General features: G+C 38.5%; 1 protein-coding gene across 14 annotated transcripts in view; it reads right to left on the reverse strand.

The window, feature by feature from the left end:
• The window catches only part of WNK1 (WNK lysine deficient protein kinase 1), a 96,459-nt gene that overhangs the window by 36,261 nt on the left and 46,406 nt on the right, over positions 1-13,792 (reverse strand). For 11 of the 14 annotated variants that reach the window (XM_015865453.2, XM_015865429.2, XM_032445333.1 and 8 more), the window contains exons 5-9: positions 8,078-8,166; positions 6,508-6,727; positions 5,949-6,288; positions 4,987-5,174; positions 1,708-1,965 (exon numbers count right to left, since the gene is read on the reverse strand). In XM_015865453.2, coding sequence (XP_015720939.1) covers positions 1,708-1,965; positions 4,987-5,174; positions 5,949-6,288; positions 6,508-6,727; positions 8,078-8,166 — 1,095 coding nt within the window. The remainder of the gene's footprint in view (positions 1-1,707; positions 1,966-4,986; positions 5,175-5,948; positions 6,289-6,507; positions 6,728-8,077; positions 8,167-13,792) is intronic. The other 3 variants (XM_015865446.2, XM_015865465.2, XM_015865473.2) reach the window with 1 other exon arrangement.

A 13,792-nucleotide genomic window follows, 5' to 3' on the forward strand; every position in this document is an offset into this window, starting at 1 on the left:
TTAACATGCACAGTTCACTAGGCAGTTCTGTGAAGTAACTTTATAGAATGACTACTCAATTCATGGTCAAAAACATACAATACTTAGGAAAATTAGATGAGTTGTAAATATCCATTAAATTCATCCACGGCAGGCATGACTACAAATGGAAACATTTGCTTGAGTTAAAGCTGCTTTTCCAGTCCAACCCCAACCACTCAGTAAATGTGAATATCAGTTTTGCTCCTGACAATGGAATGAAATTTATCGTCATGGGCTATTCGCTGCAGTCATTGCTTGAAATCCAATCTAACTCCAGACGTTACTGCCATATGGGCATATAAAAATTCAGAACTTGATAGCAGTAATAACACAAGGGCTCTAATTCACATCTGGAAGATTAAAATGGTATGAAAACTTAATACTAACTAATGTAAAAAACACGGTGCTGGTGTCCTGTCAGGAGGGTGCTCTGTACTGTATCCAGAGAGCTAAACAAAAATGCTTTACAAGACAAGACTGAACCATACCATCCTACGCATAAAAAATATTGAAAAGAAATCTGATAGAAATGCAGTGTCTTCAGATTCCATCAAATTCAGTCATCCCTTTTGATCATTTTGATCCATTTGCATCATACCCTTCCACATAAGAAATTAGCAGACACTGAAACAAATCAACTTTATTTTTTCCTGGACAACAAAGCATTCACAGGTTTGTCAAAGACCTCAAGCGGTTCCACTTCTTATGATGCATTACTACCGATTAGGCTCATCTAAAGTTTGCTGGGGAAAATTAAACTAACGAGTTCTACAGAATACTAAACAATTTAGCAATGCTGCATCTTTTTAATCTTTGTCTACAGTATAATAAAAGAAAGTATTGTTGACACTAAAGGAAAAATTCTAAGAGTCAGCAGCAAATGTACTGTCTTGAAGACAAGAGCTACTTTCAACTTTTTCAAATTGCCTTTTGCACATTGTTCTATTTCTTATCTTCCGGAAAAGCAGCAGCAAATTTCCATACTGACCAATAGTAAAGAGAAGGTCCCACTCCAGTAATCCTAAAGAACTCTTCCTACGTTATGAAAGTTAGTTCTACATACTTCAATTGCAGATAAAAGTTCCCCAAAGCTTATTTTTTCATAAATAAAAGCCAAAAACTGTAAACGAGCTACTTGCTTTCTTGCAAGCTGTCATGTAAGTGACCTTTTGAAACACACGAAAATATGGCTTCTTCCCACCAAGAAGCAGCTAAAGTGGCAACGATTAAAAAGTAAGACTCCTCAAAAGTGATCATATTCTGAATTTCTACTATCATTTCCATAGCAAGCTAGAGCTTCTGAAAAACCAGCCACAACTAAGCCTTAAAAGCTGGCTGTTTTGTGCAGGGCTTTATTAACATTCAATGCTTGGAAGTTGGAAAATGAAAAACAGTCTTCTGACTTTAGAGGATAAGAACTAGCTTTCCCTTTAACTTCTGTGCTACAGCTGAATAATTTATATTTACACTTTCCCAAAATACAAAATATGTGGTCAAACACTGATCAGGTTTTTAAGTGTATTGCTTCTCAATACACAATAACAGAAAAACAACAACAACAAGCTAGCAGCCCAGAAATGAGGAAGAATCATCTTTTCCTTTTCTCAATTTATAGATGCCTGATGCCCAGGATGTATTTAATGATAACTTATCTTACTGTGCTGGGAGGCAAATGGAAACACATACAGGACTGACAGAGAGGGAGGGCAGGCTGGAGCGTCGATGCTTGCGTGGAGAGGCAGAGTGCATGGGCAGGACACTTTCCAAGGCTTTAGAAAGCTTTTCTGCAAAGGTTTCTTCAGGGACAGTCCGAAGGTAGAAAGGAGAGAGAGGTGCAGACAGCGCTGGTGGTGGGGTGCAAGGAGCACTGAGAGGGATGCAGGACATAGAGGGAAGAGCAGGAAGGTGGGGAACACAAACTGACATGCTACGACCACGTTGAGGCTAAAGGAGGAAAACAAAAGTTAAAAATTGAACACCTCAAAAGAAAAATTAAAAACAAAACCAGCAAAAATTGTAATGATAGAAAAGAAATGCAGACACACAATGATAGGCCCAATACTGACTACTATGTATGCAAGAAGATATGAGAATGCCAGATGAATGTTGACATACACCAAGAACAGGATATGTGCACCTCTGACAATTTAAGTTTGCTTTAGGTTACTAAACAGTAAGTGTAGTTCCCTAGTGCCCTTATAAGAAGCATGTGAAAGGCAGAACAGATAAGAAAGAATATTTTCTTTGGGACCACCAATGTGGCCCTAAATATAGTGTATTCACTACATTTAATAACGTGACTAATAAAAACCTTACATTATTGATGGCCTTTCATTCATTCTTAGTTTAGTGGTGCATGTGCGCTTACATCTATCACCTCACCAGTCTTTTTGCTTTGGCAACTCCCTGAATCAAGTGAACTAAGAGGCTTCAGCAGGTTCTTTATTAACTGAAAAATTACATTAATTTTAGCATTAAACAGTCTACAAAAGAGTTGTGGAAAAAGCTGTTTGAATACATGGAAAATTTAGTTAGATTAGTCTTAGACAAGCATTTTCCAGACACTGGGCCAATGAAAGTATCAAGGATATTGTAATCTTGCCTCAAGACAGAAAGCCACAGGTCAAAATTCAACCCAACTGACAGAATCAGAATTAGCTTTTTGACTGGTTTGGGGTATTTTTGTTCGTTTTCAGAATGGTAGGGGAAAATATGTTTTAGAGGAGCAGCTTTTAACTGAACCATTTCTTTCTCTAAAAATATATGCCCCTCTTTTGGATGTAATTTCTTAAGATAATTGAAATCAAATAGATAACTGAGAAAAAAATAAAGTCAAGATATCTAGTAGAGATCTAATTTAAAGCATTTCTGATATGAAAAATCTTGCTAGACTGCTCAGTATTTTAAAGGACATCAGGAACCTCAAAAGGTTAAACATTTTACCCTCATTCTTCACTTGGTCCTACTCAGGACTGGTTATACATGTCGTTCCTGACATCAAGCCTGTTCAGAAACAGCTCCAGTGACAGAATCTACCATATGCAACTGACCTTTCTGGTTGGAAAAAAAATCATTTTCTAAACAAGAATTCCTTGCTGCAATTTAAGCTTATTGTTTTTGTTATAACAGACAACAATGTTGTGATCTAATTAACCTCTACATATGTTATGGTGGCCTTTACATCTTTCTCTATCCTCAAGCTCACCTACCGCAGACTTAGCTCCTTTAGTCTTTCCACATAAACCTTGTTTTCTGTATTCTTGGTGTTTTTTGTCACTTGCCTCTGAATTCTCTCCCCATTCACTCCCAACTTCCTTCATCAGGCAGGGTGTCCAGAATAGACTTAACAATGGCCAACAAGAGCAGAACTACTTCAGGGAACATGATGTTTGTCTTTTTCACAACAGCATGATGTTTTTGACCATGTCCAGCTTGTGGTCCAGTATAATCCCTGACCCTTCCTTTTAGTGGTGGAATTGCTGCCTAGTGAGTTGTTGCTCATCCTGTACTTGTGTAGCTGATTTTTCCTGCTTAGGCATGAAACTTGCTCTCATCCTGATTGAAATGCATTCTACTTCTTTTAAAGGTCATTTCTCCAGTTGTCATTTTCATTTTGACTTGTCATCCTGTCTTCCCAACAAACTCTTAGTAGTTCTTGTAGCGTTCTACTCCATTCTGTTAACCTTCTGGTACGGCTGTTGTCATCAGAGCATAAGCACATCTTAGGATTTAACTGAACAGCTTGACTACACATTTGTAGTGAGCTTGTTTTCCCAACCTCTCTCAAAAGGTTATGGTCTTTCAACCTGGAAGCTAGCCATCCCAAGGAAGTAATCAGGTTCTAGTCCAAGACATACTCACACATCAAAATATGGCTTAACCAGCGCAGGAACTTATTTTGAGGGCTTGCAAACTCATTTGCCCAAGGACCAGCAGTACCACAAAACTACAGGTTATGACTGAAACCACCATGTTTTCCAAAAAGCTAGGAACGCCAATTTTGTAATCAAGTCCACAAGCACAGGCAGCAAAAAAAGTGAGGACTCTTAAATCCTGACTGTCACATTATCTCCCTGTATGGCGTTAGCACTCTATAAGATATCTCTGCCTTAGGTTTAGATTTTTGTTTAGAAAAACAAAAACAAAACAACAAGGGAACCACTGAAGACAATATAAGAATAGCAGAAGTTCTACTCCAGTTCTGGAATAGACTTCTGAATGTTCTTGTACTCTGATTTAAAACATACCAAGGGAAGAACGTACCAAAATAAAAGGGCCACACAAATGAACATAGTAGGAGAAGTATTTGTGCCCAGTGCAGACTTTCCAGGGACAAGGAATACGCATGGCAACTGATGAGCAAATCAACACAAGCTAGAAATAATATTGGGAACAAGGATGTGGGGTCCTCTCAGTCTGGAGTACTCACATGCAGCATTCTATAACAGTTTAAAAGAACTTACCTGCAGAATCTGTAAATCAAAACCTCACAGAACATACGTAGCAATTTCATACTTAAAAACAGCAGCTTAAATTATTCTAATCCTTTCTTCAAATCAAAGCAATAGCTAAATATTTGGTAACTTCACATATATACGAAACACCTTCCCAAGTGAGATGAAATGCTCATTTTCATGAGATAGCCTCGTACTGAGGATGTTACATCCATAACAAATCCTAACCTGACATTCTGCTTAAGTGTACTCAAGATTTAATAAAAGCTTTATTTTAAAGAAAAAATATTTCCTTGTATTTTACTGAACTACTTTCAGACTCCTTGCAGAAATAGGATTTTTAATACTCCCATGCAGAATTTGTATTGCATGCAAAGCATACATGAAAGAAAGCCTAGCAGACTTTCTTCTCACCTTCAGAGAAAGAAAACAAAAACAAAACAAACAACAACAAAAACCCTCACAACTACATAATTCCATGCATTTGCAGTACTTTAAAGTTCCGGCTTACCACTGCAGGTGGCTGATATCCTCCATGCTGTTGTGACTGCACTGGGCCAACTGAAGCTGCATACCCCTGGACTGCAGCTGTTGAGATTGGCTGGTCATGCTGGGAACCATATGACACAGTCTGTTGACTGCTCACACACGATTCAGTATATACAGATGACCCTTGGCCGCTGTCAACTGCTCCATCAGCTACAGAAAATAAAGATAAAAATTTGCATTTCAAGAACTGCAGACTGGATTCATAATTCAAGTATTACTATCAAATATTAGATTGAATTTGTGTCACATCATAATGACCTTATAAGCATTTTACCTCTTCTGATATTTACAGTGGTGCAAAAACCATGAGTTTTCTTCTCCAACACTAAGCACTAAGCAACTCCCTACCATTAAGCCTTCCCTTAGCTTCTGAAAATCAGCCATTTCAGGAGTTCTTTAGAAATATACTTGCCAGTAAATTATCCTCCCTATTAAATGTTGAACTAGAAATAAAAACCTAAATTCTACTTTGTCATGAATGATGTTTCAGGTTTGCTTATTGTTTTGTTTGCCTTTCACTTGTATTTTATTTTTCATAGAAGTATAGAACAAGTCAATTGTACAAGCTGACGGATGCAACTAAAATAAGCATAACAATACTTAAAATTTCTATTACCTCAGAACAGATAATTTGCTTGCTAAATTCTGGTATGGAACTTCTCACTTAATATCATTATTCAGATACCAGTTTTAACTTTGGGATGGCAGAAGAGGAAGAGTTAGGAGTGTTAACTTATCTACTCATGTTTAGTATGTAGAACAGGAAGTGTTGTTTTTTTTTTCAGAAACAGAGCCATGATCTGAACTGCCTGCAACATTTTTTGCCTTAGAAATATTAACAAGGATTCAGATTCCAGACTCCCTAAGGGCAGGTGAAATAGCGTAAGTGCAAGAGTTCCTTAAGAAATCAACTGACACACTTACAAAGAATAGATATACTGGGTTGCTGGAACTGCAGTTGTTGGTGTTGATCAGCTTCTGGTTCTTCAGGCTCCACTTGAGTAGAAACAGATGCTGAAGTAGTGGGGACAGGAGTAGTACCACTGACAGATACAGGATGCTTTGACCCTGCATGGGAAGTACTTGAGGGTTGCTGTTGCTCCAGCTGCTGCTGCTTCTGACTACCTTCTTCCTGAAGCTTCTTCTCCTGCTCTTCTCGCACCAACTGACGCTGCTCTCGCTTTCGCTTAATCAAAGATACCCTGTCCTTGATAGCTTTCGCCATTGTCTTGTGATCCCCTTCACAGACATAGCCAGATTCCACCTGAAGGAGGATATATTCACAGAATTCAGACTGTCATAGACAGCCACTACTGTAGTGCTACAATACAAGCTATCACTGTCTCGCACTAAGTACTCATTCACAGACTTCTGAAGCAGTTTTACTTCTAGACAGAAACAGTAAATGCAGAGGCTGATAGATAACATCTGACTGTCAAGAACGCCATTACCTTCAACGTTTTGCAAGACTGTCACCACTTACCATTTCCTGTGCTACATCCTCTGGGACATCTCTCTCCAAGTCAAAGGAAAATTCTATTGCCTCATTATCTTTATATTTGCCCTTAAGTTTTTTGATGTCTTCGATTCGCAGCCAGAGTTTAATGGCAATTTTTTCTCCATCATCTTCCTCTGCTAGTTCTACCCGTACTCCAGTCTCTTCTTGGAAGAAAGCATGATTCAAAAGGTCCTTAATAGCATATCTAGCAGATGGGGAAACAATGTGGAAAGCACACAAACTGTTAGGTTTTCATCAAATATTAAGGAATGTCCTTGCCTGACAATCTCCCAAATTTACTGTCAACATTTCATGTTTTCTTCCACTCGACAGCTCATCATGCAGATTTCTATCTAAAAGTATGATGAAGGAATAAAAAGCAACAGCTCTACAGATTTAGGAAAAAAGAAAAAGTTGCACACTGATCAGCAGTGCCCATTGCCTAAAATTATGAGCCTTGAAGGAACAGTTTGGTTTTACTGAAGATTAAGATCTGACACACAACTCAGTCCCCAGATCAGTTCAGCAGTCATGAAACATGTTATTTCAGATCCTTAAAGATATTGACAAAAGTCTCATCTAGTAAATTCAGCAATGGTTAAGCACCTTTCATATTTTGTACTGTTTTCAACCATTTCACCTTGCACTACTTTGCACAGCTATCTTTGTTCAGAAAGTACAAAAACATTAGTAATATATTCTTATATTCACAGAGTAGTAGCAGTAGTCTGAAAGCTAACTGGTTAAGATAAAAGGCAAGGAACAAGTGCCAAGCACTGAGAAAATTAGCTCAGAATTGGAAAAAAGTACACAATTGCTTTAAACATTTAAGAACTGAAGTTAAAAGTACACAGCAACACCATTAGATTTAAAACTCCAAGAATTAATAGAAGGCAACTCTACACTGACAGAACAGGCTCAGGATAGAATAGTGATGAGAGCTAGAAAAAGACAGAAGATTGAAGCATTCTTAAACCCAACAATAAGTAAGCAAATAAATCAAACCAGAAGAAAAACCAAAATCCATTAATAAATCATGGGAACAGCTACAGATTTTCTGCAATGGTTGAAGCTAATCACTTCAAGCCAAAATAGTCTTGCAAAAAATTTCAATGAAAACAAGCATCAATAACTTATAAAATAAAAGAGCCCTCAAAATAACTAGCTATAAATGCCAATAGAATCAAAGGGAAAGAAAAGGAAAAACAAAACAAAATAGAACAGGACTACAGAATAAGGAACCAACCATTTAATCTCAAGTGGTAACTTGGAAAGATCATCATATGCTATTCTACTGAGTAGATCAAAATTTTATTAAGAACAGTAGAATTTCTGAATAAACTTACATGGATGGTTACTACAGCACTTGCACTTTTCCTTACACTAATGCTGTAAAACAAGCGTTAAATGAGGACCTACCAGAAAACAGAACCTGTTGAAGTAATATTCACATTCAAACTTGCATCAGACCCTAGTAATTAACTGTACCCGGTATTAACAAGTTACAGATTCAGACAGAAGTAATATCTCTATGAGTACTGGAAAGAAAGCTTACCTTTCGCCTTTGTTTTGCCGAATACATCCCTCAATAATCTCCTTCACTTCAGGGATTGCTACTTTATCAAAGCTGGCGGGCTTGACACCCTGGAACATACAAATGACAAGAAAAATCTGGAAGGTCCACTTGACTTAAGTTTTGATTGTGCAAAAATTCACTTACAAACCAACTGTTTTTATTCAACATGTAACTGGGCAGAATTCCCCACTAGTGGAGGTTGTAAGGAAATCTGCCCCCAATATTATTGTTCGTCTGTTTGCTAGTGACTTTTTTTTTTTTTACCATTTCATTTTTTTCTACAGAAGGTACAACCACTACAGGAGAAAATGTTTCCTATTTAACACTAATGCAAGAACCCACAAGATTGACCTTAACAGTCTTCAAAGGATTCTGCTGCTTCCAGAATGTTCCCAGCACACCATTAGATGAAGTAATTTTGGCAAAATTATTTCATGGGAAAAACAATAGCTCAGAATGAACTGACTGGATCATTATATAACATGGATAGTGTTTAAAAAAGAAGAATGGGAAGGGAAAGAAGATTCCTTATATCTTAGCTCTTCTCAAATCTAATAATCTCAAACCACACTCTTGTATGATTGCTGTTGTGAGTGCAGGAAAGCGAGCTTCACAATACACACCTTTCCAAAAGCCCTTCAACAACGCATGACAATTCTTTCTTCAATACATGTTAAAGACATTGGGGACAGATAGAAACAAAATCTAAGTGCAAGCAACTATTCATTTGAGTAAACAGACCACGAGCTATCACCAGTTGGGAATTCTGCAGAACGCTGCAGACACAGAAAGCCAAACTCCATCACTGAATCATGGCCAAGAGCTCTTTTTCAGGGGGCAATTGTCCAAACCAACAAAACTTGGCACTCAGTTTGTACTTGATTCAGCCTTTAGCTTCAAATTCTGTATTTGAAGACGAAATTAAGTAAGGATGGAGCCACCTTGTTAAAATGCTGTTATGTGATGGGTCCAAGCTTTCAGACAGTCCTGGAATCGGTATAACTTGACGCACAGTAACATATAGTACTGATATAGCAACATATAATGCTAATTTTACCACATACACTGGACACATCTGACCCTGTGCAGCTGGTGAATCACAAGTTTAAAAAAAAAAATAAAAATACAGACTTAAGTACAGACGCAAATGAATAAATAATTACAGCATGATCTATGTTTTAACAGCGAAGTATTTCTCTCAATGTACTGTTAGATACCCTTTCTCACACAATTGGAACATGAAAATACAGCACTTCTCTCCACTGTCAGCATAAAGGAAGCCATGAAATGTAAAGGGTCAAGTCCCTCAACAAGAGCATTTGCAGCTGCAGACTTTCATTTAACTGAACACTGACTTAATACAATAGCAATTTTTATCTACATTAAGATATTGTTTTTCTTGGCCAAACATGGCAGTGCATTGACTTCATGTGTTCACTACCTAAGACATTCCCTACCATGCTCTCCCACGAGAGGGCAGTTCACTTCAAACAGATGCAAAAACAGGACTGGGAGAGCACAAGCATCCAGTCTTGCAGTGAACAACAGCACTATTTGTCATTGTGCAGAAGCGTTGTGATCACAGCTGAAATGTACTGATCACATTGAAAAACTGAAAAGAACAGAGGAGGACTTACAGAAAGACATAGATCTTTCCCTTAGCAAAAAACCTCCCAATTTTCTACTTAGAAGCTCTAAAATTTGCCCCTACGACATGGCAGCAATTTGAGATTGCAGAACTGCGTACTGTGACAAACCCTGAAGCACAGCCTCTAAGTGAACATTAATGTAACACTAAAAAGCATCAGTAAAAGTAAGACTTCTGGAGACCAATACCTCAGCTGATAAGGCACCAGAGCAAGCTTGCCTGAGTACATTGTAATAATAATATTTGTGTATACTATGTAATAATAATTATTACGTATTACATACTATTGCTATATATTATTATATAACCAGGTGATAGCACAAACCTCCCACTTTCCAGCAAGATGTCACAAAGCAATACACTCAAATAAATTTATAAAACTGCTTTTAGCATTTACCACTTGCACTGAATGCCTGTGTATTCATCTGCTCACATGCCAGATATACCCATCTTTTACTATGTGGCTGAGCTTAAAATAGTCCCAGGAATTCAGGTTCATGTATGTACAGAATAAAATGCTCAACTACATTCATACATATGCAGATAATCCGTGCAATAGTTATTTGCCTGCCTGTTGTATAGACTTGCATCTAAATTTAACAGAGAAGTTGCCTAAAATTTAACATATCTAATACTCCTAAATAGCCCAAGTTCCAGCCATAGCAGCTGCCCACCTGCACATTCATTTATACTGTGGCAGCAGAAGGAAGGTGTTGGATCTGTGGCACTATTTTAGAAAACCTAAAAACTAAGATGAATATAAGACAAAAAAGTATTAACATAGGAAAACCGGAACATGAGCCTTCCCTTCTTGCTCTCTTCTTGCACAAAGCCTGAAGAAGAGTAATAGCTAACTAAACATTTTCAAATCAGTGATTCATTCTGCTATCTCTCTATCCTGAAAGATGTTAAATAAGTGTCCAAAATCTTTGGGTCCTTCCATGAGGGCCACCTTATAGTACTCCATTTTGTGAATAAAAATAAGATAAAATAAAAAAGGTTAAGAAAAAAGCTCTCCCCCGCCAAGTCTTCCTCCACTGTAGCTTCCATAATTCTGAGGTTTCCTTCAGAAAATCTCAGAGACACTCACACTGGGACCTAAAACCAATACAGGGCTGGGTGTTCAAGGAGCTGCCTTTCTCAGCTTCTTCCACAGTCAGTAAGAACTGCCTAACTGGCCAAGAACTCCTTATACCAAAGCTCAGACTATGCTCAGCTTTGAAAATCGTTTTTTCCTTTCAAGCGCCGAAAGTGAAAGACCGCTTCACATAACAAGACAGAAGACAGAAGAATGATAGCCTTAATGATAATCAATAAATCAGTGACCCCTTTCTACCCACACATGTCTTTCCTTTGTAATCATGCCATCACAAAGAAACCAGAGGGAGACCCTGTAAGTCAAATAACCTTGATGTGTCCTTAAAAGCACATGGGCTGTGCAGCCAAGCATACTTTCATTAGATTCTGAACCCAAAGGCACTGTAGTCCTCATGCTTCCTAGTTTTAACACTGCACACTTACTGCAAGATGGTCTCGTCTGCACATGTCTCCCCATTCCCCCTCCCCCCGTCCTCAAACTGCTTAGAAAAATCATAGGATTTTTTTTTTTTAATCTATTTGTCCCATTGTCCAATGGAAATTTAATCAGAGTTAAACACCCAAATACTATCAACTGTAAGTTCCAAATTTCTTCAGGAAGTGAAAGGAAGGGTTCTTGCAGACTAAAGCTTGTAAATAGGTATAACAGGTACATTTTCTCAAGCTGTTATCTACAACATCATAAACAGTCATGGCTGCTGAAAGCAGCGCTCTCCTGTTTCTCCATCTTCCATTCCTACATGTATGTCATTTCCTCCCTAGGGCTGGCATAAGCACTTACACAGCTGAACAATGAACCAGATCATGGTGTTCAGCAGACTTGAAACAAACTCAGCCAAAAAAAGCCTGCAGTGGTTTCCAGTGAGACCAAGATCCCCCGCCTGGTTTGCTGCACTGCTGCACTAGCTCCAACACTTGCACATGGAGCACTAGTGCTACAGTTAATGTGAGCACAACCGTGTCTCTGGAAAACAGTGCCAACAAAGTAGAACCCACCAAACACATTTAGAGAAAGCATATGAGCCTTTACAATGTTGGTGTATATACAGGCAGCACAAAACACACTTTATGCAAAACCGAAAACTTATTAATACTTATGTTAGTCTTCATCTTAAGTGCAGGAGATTATCACAAGCAAGACAAGTGAAATCCTTTACTGTTACCATGCAATTATTCTAGAGTTTATGTTCTCACCTACCTCTTTAGCGCAATCCTTGTGAGAGCAGCAGCAACAATGGGAATTAACAATTACAAATACGGGACCGACCTCTCTTTTTGTAAAATCCATCAGGAAAAGAGAGACCTGCACACCAGAGTTAGTCAGGTGCTATTTTCCGATGGGAATCCCTCAAGCTGTGGACTTAACGCACAGCAGAAGGAAAGCAGACATCAAAGTTAGAAGGGAGCATCGTTTTTTCTTTGACGCCTCCTGTACTCTTCCAAGTGCAGTTCATGAGGCTGCAGAGATTCGAGCTTAATATCTGCTTTTGTCACTCAAGTTCTGAATAGAAAGAATGACTATAAGCAAGAGGTGAGCTCGTCCTTTCCAGCCTGCCCAGTTGGTTGCAAGGAGGAGGAAGAGAAGGCAGCACAGGGAGCCTTTATTTCTTCTTGTCTCCGCCTCTCTGTTGAGCTGCTCTGCCTATTCTCCACCTGTTTTCTGCCATAGTGTAAGGCTGCAGGCAGGAACATCATCCAGTTCCTCCCCAGCTGTGGAATGGGTTGATCAGTAGGTTGTTCTCACCTAACATTGCCAGCACTGCTTTTGTACTGTGGAGACAGCTGCTCCTTTCTCCTCTTCTTTCCATGGAGCTGACCAAGTATAATTACACCTATTAACTCTGATTTAATCCTACAAGAGCACAAACCTGCACAAGGATAACACAGAATAGACCATTTCCTCAGTCCAACTCTGCAAGCATTGGTAGCATTATCAACTTTTTTATTAGTGGAAATAGGTATTGAAGGTGAAGTTCAATCTGCTGGACAAAGTTAGAAAGCTGCATTGTTGCTCCTTTTACATCACCTGCATGAATACAGTCTGCACTGTTATTTCCTACCCATCCTTGCTATACCCCAAACCTAACGTGAAGTCTTTATATTTTTTTCCCCCTTGATATCTAGTTCTAAACAGCTATTGTGGAACTTGCTTACTAACAAAATGAGTTGCTCAGAGTTTTTTTTGGAAGGACATATGGAGTAAAGGTGAGAAAGCTCATACATAGCCTTCAAATGCAAAGCGAACAAATTGTAATCTGCTAATGAAGAAAATTTTAAATTGAATTTTATTACAGTTTATCAAGAACACTTTGAAGTCCCTCAAAATAGCAGACTTTGTTCCGCAAGTACACCAAAATTATAACAATATTGTTATACCCAGCAATGCCAACATTGTAAAGTAACACTTTTTGACCCCTCACTGGGCATTTTAAAAATCCCTTCCACTAGCAGTACGGAAACCTGAGAGGTGTCAAGGGACAAGAGGTCCTCAGAGATACTGGTATGCTGAATGGCCTTCCAACTACTTAGCTAGAAATTTTATACCCCCGCATCAACTAACTGTTGATCACCTCAGTTTTAACTACTTATTGGCATTTTCAATAAAGCAGGCTGGCATTTCACTTGCCATGGCTTACTTTGTGTTACCATTACAGTTCCACTCAAACCCAACAGACACTGTGCTGCCAAAGCAAATGTCCTTTCCAGGAATAGCACCTAACGTTCAGTACACCTGATTATGGCTGCACTGCACTTCTCTGAGGTGTATCACATAGAATAAAAAGAATATTTGAAGTGCTTCAACTTTTACTATGCACATAGTGTACCTGCCTCAGTATAACCATGTTGGCTTGACTCTGCAGCAGTGCTTTAACTGCAGACCTCTGGAGGAATTCTACCGTAAATGATTAATCATCTCAAATAAAATGTTCAAACTTTGCAGTCCAGAG

This window comes from Coturnix japonica, chromosome 1, assembly GCF_001577835.2.
Source record: "Coturnix japonica isolate 7356 chromosome 1, Coturnix japonica 2.1, whole genome shotgun sequence".
NCBI lineage: Eukaryota > Metazoa > Chordata > Aves > Galliformes > Phasianidae > Coturnix > Coturnix japonica.